We start from the raw sequence: 7800 nt of genomic DNA on the forward strand, positions 1-7800 counted from the left end.
ATTGTGGCTCATAAAAACACGCAAGTTTTTTCACATAAAGTAGAAGACAAACTCTTCAATGTGAGTGTTTTATGAATGAACGATGTAATTTTTGAGCCTTGCTTCACACTGAGCTAGCAGCGATGGACCTCAGCATGATCGCAGTCGTACTGATACCGTCATAATTAGTAGGAATTTTTAACAGTTATGCCAGTTTGGCGATATTTTTCATAATTCCTGTCTTGTTCTGTTTTTTTTTTTTTTTTTTTTTTTTTTAACACGAAACTTTATATGCTATGCGAGTGTTAGCTGTGTTTGCTTCTTATTACCGTAGGTAAGCTTGCAATCTAAATACGCGTGAAAACCTTCGAAACTCGGACTGTGCATTTCGTTTTCTCTTTGAAAACTTTCGTCTCTGCTCACATCAAAATAATGTAGATTAAGGCGCCTGAAATGTTTACAAAGCTTTGTTTGTATCTTATTATAATCTGTGTTAGAACCCGTATGTACCAAAGCCTTTCAGAAAATTTTCATCTAATAATGAAAGCTTTAAATCATCTAGTTGGCTAGTTTAATTTTCTCGCTGGGGACGGGGAAACGGGACAATTTCAAGTGAGAGGTGTAGGATGTATTCTAAGTGAGCAACCCTTTGGGTACTTTCATTTTGCCATTATCCTCCAGGATAATCCCCTCCCCCCCATTCCCCCCCTTATTAGTATATAAAGCTTCTAAAGACAGCATGTAAAACTTCTATCGTTTGAGAGCATATGTCAGCTATGCCGTACGTTCTGTTATAAAAACGCTTGTATGACAGACATCAGTGATCTTTATTAGACATGCCCGGCGGTCTATAAATTGGACCTGAAGCACCTTGGATGTGAAGTGCGGAAGTTGGGCATAGGTCATTAGACTCGTCATAGGCCGCGCGTCTACTTTTAAAAAGACCTGTTATGGCGCAAGTAACCTGATTGTCTACGGAAAGTATGAGGTGGTTACTGGGAATTAAATTAGACAATGGAAATCGCTAGATATAAAGTGATCAGGTGATAGAGTTAGTAGAATGAACTTTTTGGAAAGCGCTAGCATCACTGTGTGTTCACGCTGCTTTGTTGTGCGCTTTGATCATGAATTTGGTATTCAAAAGGCTGACTTCAAGGTAATAAAAAACGAAATGAAAGTTATTTATTTTCCAACCGCACTAGGTAGAGTACAAATAGTGCGCGAATCGATTTAAAACATCTTGCGATATTGGAAAGTTGATTATCAAATTTTGTATTGTAAAAAAATACCTGTTTAACTGGTCGACTGCGCGTCCTACGCTTCTCTATCTGCTTTGCTTTTTCCACCTTATACGAAATGTATATAAAATAAAGCAGTTTGATGACAAATAAGTTATCAGTCGTTTTGGTATGTACTATTGCTGAGTATTCTTATTCCTTATATCTATTTTGACTCGCCTTACGGGCTCGTCAAAATATGGCACAATTCGTAAAAATACTATACACCAAAACGTTAAATAAGAAATATTTGTCATAATAACCATACAGGTATGTTAGTGTACAATCCTCAGATGAAAACGTCCGGCTCACTTCTCTGACACCAAACCTCGACTGCATCAGCGAGTCGGTCGATTTATTTTGTTATCATGGAGCCTGGTGACCTCGGATTTCCTCAAACCAATATCTGAAAAGCCATTTTCTAACTCGGTAGCAATGTGAACTGTTTTGTCTGCCGATTCTTCAGTAAACTTCTGAGGCCGGTTAACATCCAATGCGCGTTGGTCAGAAGCCTTGGAAGATTTAGAGGACGACGATGATTGTTTGTTTAGTGATATATCAACTCCCCCTGACTCGCTGCTTAGAGTAGTTTCGTCCTTTGTCACGTGCATTTTCAGTTTTCCCGCGTTCCCGAGGACTTGAAATCCTCCGTATTTCACATCTGACTTTTTACTTCCTGAAACGCTTTGTAAAGAATTACTTTTATGTTTCCGTTTGGTACTCAAAAAGGATAGACCTCTTTTTGGTGTTACCCTTCCTTGCTTTGTCTCTGCGGTGTTTAAGTGGACTCTTCGTTTCGTCGAATCATTTACATGGTATTTCTTCTTTCCTCGCGGACCTACAGGCATCTTCCTCCTGGAAATCTCAGATTTACGAAAGCTTATTGAGTTCCAGCCAGCCTGAGTCACATGCACTACGGGTTTGTCCGATTTAAGGACAGGATATTCGGCCGTGCCAGGCTTGACTACAACTTGAACTGAGTCCGCTTGTGCTGTTACCTTCGCTTGGTCTTTGGTTGCCAGGATTTTCAAATCCCCTGATTTGTCCTCTACTTGAAAATGTGCCTTTTGTCCTTCGCTTCCCTGAGCCCGCGCATCAGAAAACCAAAGAAACAAAAATAAAACTCTTATCATCATGATAAAATAACGGCGATTTACTGATAAAAATTACATATATGGCACAAAAACGCTGCCATATCCGCAAACTTCACTGAATCAAAAATGCCTCTAACCGGTCGCTATCGACTGTTTTAAACTCTCGTGATTGTCACTTTGAATAATTAATCAGAGTCAGCACCTTTCACATCATTTTTACCAAAATCCTTTGGAAAATCGAAATAAATGTTACGGGCTTTATTTTAATTCCTTTTTTTTTTTCAGTGCCTTTTTGTTGAAATAAACCCTTTCCGCCAGTTCTCGGCTGCAAATTAAAAGTGCGATGGCTTAATTTCAAACCTCACTAACTGCCACCAGGCATATATATCGGGTGGCTGATTAAGTCCCTCGCGCCAAGAGTTACTTTAAAACTCACAGATCTTGTGTTACTGACCGGACGTAAATAAAAGCTATGAGTTTTTGCTGATATTGCTTATGATTTTCTTTCTCGGCGCTAATTAATGTTTTCGTAAACTTCAGGTCATTTCAAGTGTTTATTTATTCAACAAAAGCTACAACACCATAAAACATACAACAGTGCCCGGCGTAAAAACCACGTAATTCATTTAGTTAATTTGTTCCAGGTCATATGAAGGAATTCTGTATTGAGTGCGTAAAAAGAAAAAAGAGTTACATATTGCGAGATTTCATTTCTCGTCTCATTTCCTCTCAGCTCACTCTCTTTCAATATTTATTCGACAGGTTGTTTCTATTTGCTAATCTGCGCCTTTTGTTTGTCTTCTTCACCTGTTTACGTGCGTTATAGTAAATCGTAACGACAAATATTCATCATGGCCGCAGTTTCTGGATTAACAAACTCTCTTAAAATCTATTTGCTCTCTTTTGTTATTTTCATCTTCCTATTGATATCACAAACCAAGTCTTCACCAGTTCCGCAGGAGTTTCAGAAGCCTCACTTCCAGGTATATACTCTTTAATGATTGAGAAATTTGGGTGGGAGCAATAGCGATCGATTTTGCATTTGTACGCTTAACAAATTTCCTTAAGTTTAAATTTATTTGTTTATCAGTAGTCTGACGTAGTTATACTTGCATCGGGCAATTGCAGATTTGCTATCTTTGGCGTATTTCATAGTCTATCGAGTCCTTTGAACATATCAAATCACGTTACTACATTCATGCAAGACTCGCCAACTCTGATCTTAAGTCTGCTGTCGTTGTCAAGTGTAACAGTTTTCTGTCTTTTTATGAAAAAAGCTAGAAAAATGTGAAATGATGTCCCCTGAGTGAAAGAGACTTGCCGCTTCACGGTCAGTAAATACCTCTTAAAGAAGGATCACGGTTAAATACATCTGGCGAGCGTGGGAAACTGACGGAAATTTGCGTTTTCCGTGATGATTCAAACTCTAACTAGCTCGGATATTTGCAATTTTTCGGTCAGATTCTCTAAAAGAACTCTATCCCGAGCTGAAGGCTCCATAGCCAGTCGCCGTTCGGGAAATCTGCCTACATACCTCCTTGCACGGGAAGGAACGGAGGCCAAATTCACTAAGAAAGTATCTGGAAATGAAATCAGATGAAATCAGATGAAATCATTTTATATGATCAAGGTTATCGCTGAGGCCTATGCATTCTACTCTTGACAGGTGGAACATAAAGCCGGTGTTTTATCAATTACGGCGACAAAGGATAAAGCAGACGTAGATGTAAAATCTGACACCATACGTTTGCTAGTCAAACCTGGAGATAGACAATATCCGGTTGGTGATGCACCGGAAGTCAAGACAGTCCACATAGAAGGAAATTACCCACAGATTTACCCCGTGTAGTAGTGAAAGGAAATCCAGTGATACATTGAACTAATTTCGCACCCAGATCCTACCGTGTAACTGTAACCGAAATGACCGCTTGACCATGGAGGATCTGGATACCAGACTAACATTGAACCACTTTATCAACGTGATCTCAGACAACTTTATACTTGAAAATAAATACCCAAAATTTAAAAAAAAGATTCAACTGCCACCAGAAGCTAAGCGAAATGCTTTACTGGGAAAGGATACGTATGAAAAACAGACAACAAGCTTATGAGGTTGTGTTTTAATTACAAGCTTACAGGAATGACATCTACACGCGGATTTAATTTGTTGTGCACTTTCCAGGTCAGTGTCAGGTGTGTCCGAACAGAAATAAATGGTTCTTACCAGTGTAAATTTATGGCTAAATTAAAGCCACGCCCTATGAATACGGGCATGCCAACACGAGTCTCTCTCTAAGGTTTTCAATGCCCAAAAAGATGGAATTTTTTTTGCTTTGCCGTCGCCATCGTCAGCGCAGAAATCTGCCCGAACATCACTTTACTTGAAGTCAGCACAGGAGTGTGAAGACTGTGTGGCCTTATCCTTCTTTAGACGACAGGACCAATAGGACCAGAAACAGATCTGTGCGGTTTTAGGACAGATATCCTGTCCATGTGCAGACAGGACTCTCTATCCCGCTTGGTCTGACATGTGCAAAGCGGCAAGAGTTGCAGTGTTAAGACTAAAGATTGAACAGCGTCTAAAAGAAGCTAAAGGCGACTGTCATTCAGCTCAGTGCATGTTTATGGCACCGGCTCAGAGCCGTGACCCATAGAACCTCGTCCACCACGAATTAATCTATGCATTACTTCATTCATCGATTGATCCGAAAATAAGAGGAACGACATCGAGGATAGAAATTAATAAAAGCTTTTTATTGCATCATTTTTATTTAGGACTTGCGTCAATTCTTTTCATTGAAAAGCATTTTTTTAATAAAACACGCTTTCAAAAAACTCTTTACGGGTTTGCTGCATGGAAACACTGTTGGCAAGACCAGGATCCATGAGTCTCGCATCTCCACATGGTAATGTCGCACTGAAATAAAGTTAAACAACAGGTTTTAATTCTTAATAGTGCGGATTTGTTTATTTCATCTCTAATATGTATTTCCTGGCTAAGTGTGGTAAAACGCCCAAAAAATATTGGAAAAAACGGAAAACAAAACAATTTTTCGGTGTTCGATTTTAGCACACAGCCATACTTGACCAACTAGTCACAGCAAGGTGATCAAACGAGATGTTCAGTCTCTCAAAAACATCGGATTGCGTTTACTTCTCAAAAGTTTCACAACAGAAGTTAGCAAGTTTGTTACATTTCTGAAATAAATGGCCCTTGTTTATGTATTGATCAATGAAATTTTTAATAAAATAGAATCATGAACTCACTGGCTGAGAAACGTAGTGACTGTAAACGTAATGTCCTTCTCTAACTGGTAGAGTCGTGGCAACAAATGAGTTCAGTTTAGTTAAAGGTGATACTTGACTATCCATGCTGTGTTGGACACTTTTTAGGTGATGTTCTATAGACGTGTTTTGTGGAGCCATAGGAGGTTCATCCATTGTGACATAAAGTTCCGCTTCAAGTTTTGGACGCGCAGCTCTGTTACCTGCTGATGGGTCTGGGGCTGAGTTGCTCAATGCAAGAAGAGCGTAGGCTGCATCAATTTCCTCTTGAGTATATTTCTTTTCGAGGAAAATGGTTAATCATATTATCATGAATAGAAAAAAGGAAGGTCTAATGCAAGGGCGTTGCTAAGGGAGGAGGTCTTTAGACGTCCTACATCAAGAAAACTACAGCTTCTCAAAATAAATCAAGTAGATAATTTGCACAAGAATTAATTGATGTGCTTCATTAGATATTATGGGAAATGCATCATAATAGAAAAAATACGATCGTTGTATTAAAATTAAGAGATAAGATTCCTCCACATTGAACAGCGCATATTATACTATAACGCAGTGATAAAACAATTAATGATATATGGATCAACTGTTTGGTCGAACTGCTCAAGTGGTAACGTAATAAGAGTCTTCAAGCTTCAAAACGCGCTACCCGAGTTATCTTGGAAGCTGACACAAGGTCGAACAATGTGAAACTCTTTAAGAAATAAGCGTGGGTCCCTTTCTAGGACGAAGTTGAGTTCAATAAGAGTACTTTAGTCTTAAAGCGTTTACAAGGAAGCTGTCCTGTTTATAAGTATGATTACTCAAATTAATGCAGACCTTCCTTAAATAAAGTTGTTTATTTATTTTTTTTATATAAGCACGAGTTTGCAGCCGTTCAACGGTTCACATCGCGGTTTTTGTCATAATAGCCCAAACTCTTTTCAACCTGGACGCGCTTCTTATGGTGGGCCAAGAAATAGAATTTTAGGCATTAAACTACAAGGATAAAGCTTTAAGATTTACCAGACCTTTTTATAAGCTTATGAAGAAGACCTTTATTTTACCTCTACGAAAAAGACACAAAGTACATCATTTCAACGGGTCGCTATTCGGACCGACTAAGAAGAATAAAACTAATTCCGAAATTTTGCAATTGTCGGCGGATTCTTGATACATATTGTCAGTGGTACTTAATAAATTAAGATAGATAAAGAAAATATTAGTAAAGTGTTTTGATGAATTGTAAAATACTTACATTCTGATTGTTTTGCTGCGATCGATTGCTTGAGGTTGAGGCCTTGTCCGTGACAGACTCCATTATTACACTTAAAATCGACTAAGGAGGTGATATCTGACAAGAGAAAATAAAGTAGAACCATGAACTCACTGGCTGAGAAACGTGGTAGAGTTGTGGCAACAAATGAATTCAGTTTCGTTAAAGGTGATCCTTGACTATGGCTTTGTTTTGTGGAGCCATGGGGGCGGGGGTTGTTCCGTGGCACATAAATTTCCGCTTCAATAAATAGAAAACTTTTTTCTTTGCTTTGGTTATGATATTTTTCGCACCGAGATAACGGTATATTTTACAACTTTCCGTGACGTTCAAATAAGGTTTAACTAACAACCACATCGTGATTCTGTGAATGTTGAAAAACAGTGGATCAAATGCTCTTTAGAAATTACCTTAAGAAGTTTCCTCTTGGAAAAATGCCCTATCTACAAACTGAAACTTGACAGAATGCAAACTCGAGTCCATGGAAATAGATGACGTCATAATGGAGTCACTTTACACGGCGCGCGCTCATCATGAAATAAGTGAAGTTCCATTCTATATCATTTTATGCTGTTGAATTTTTATCAATATTTGTTTTGATTTTTTTTTCATGGTTTTTTTTTTTTGGTTTGTTGTCATGGGCAACAACTTCAGGTTGCTCCTAACCAAGGGCAGGTTCGATCGTGTCCTGTCCACTTTCTGAATCAAATTTAGAGAAATAAAGTGAAGTAAGACCTAGGCGAATTCAGTGGACGAGCTTCTGATAGACGCTACTATTGTGAACATTTTTGGAGTTTCGCGGAAAGACTGATAGGCGTTACATGCTTACGAGGGTATAATCAACGGGAAAAAAGCGAGCCAGCGGCAATTTCCTTTAGAATACCACTATTCCATGTAATCAGAATCGTAG

General features: G+C 38.6%; 3 protein-coding genes across 3 annotated transcripts; 1 reads left to right on the forward strand and 2 right to left on the reverse strand.

The window, feature by feature from the left end:
- Window positions 1-1141: 1141 nt before the first annotated feature.
- On the reverse strand, window positions 1142-2513 carry LOC113675142 (uncharacterized). The gene has a single exon (XM_027191678.2). It carries the CDS (start codon window positions 2390-2392, stop codon window positions 1595-1597), a length of 798 nt encoding a protein of 265 aa, XP_027047479.2. The 5' UTR covers window positions 2393-2513; the 3' UTR covers window positions 1142-1594.
- Window positions 2514-3132: 619 nt separating this feature from the next.
- Window positions 3133-5615, forward strand: LOC149036389 (uncharacterized). Its single transcript, XM_089189124.1, has 2 exons — window positions 3133-3333; window positions 4017-5615. Exons 1-2 carry the CDS (start codon window positions 3202-3204, stop codon window positions 4197-4199), a joined length of 315 nt encoding a protein of 104 aa, XP_089045250.1. The 5' UTR covers window positions 3133-3201; the 3' UTR covers window positions 4200-5615.
- Window positions 5084-7394, reverse strand: LOC113675188 (uncharacterized). Its single transcript, XM_027191729.2, has 4 exons — window positions 7301-7394; window positions 6873-6968; window positions 5618-5914; window positions 5084-5267 (listed from the first exon to the last, which is right to left on the reverse strand). The coding sequence occupies exons 2-4, from the start codon at window positions 6933-6935 to the stop codon at window positions 5190-5192; spliced, it is 438 nt and encodes a 145-aa protein (XP_027047530.2). The 5' UTR covers window positions 6936-6968; window positions 7301-7394; the 3' UTR covers window positions 5084-5189.
- Window positions 7395-7800: the final 406 nt, after the last annotated feature.

The sequence above is a fragment of the Pocillopora damicornis genome, chromosome 12, assembly GCF_964200805.1.
Source record: "Pocillopora damicornis chromosome 12, jaPocDami1.2, whole genome shotgun sequence".
NCBI lineage: Eukaryota > Metazoa > Cnidaria > Anthozoa > Scleractinia > Pocilloporidae > Pocillopora > Pocillopora damicornis.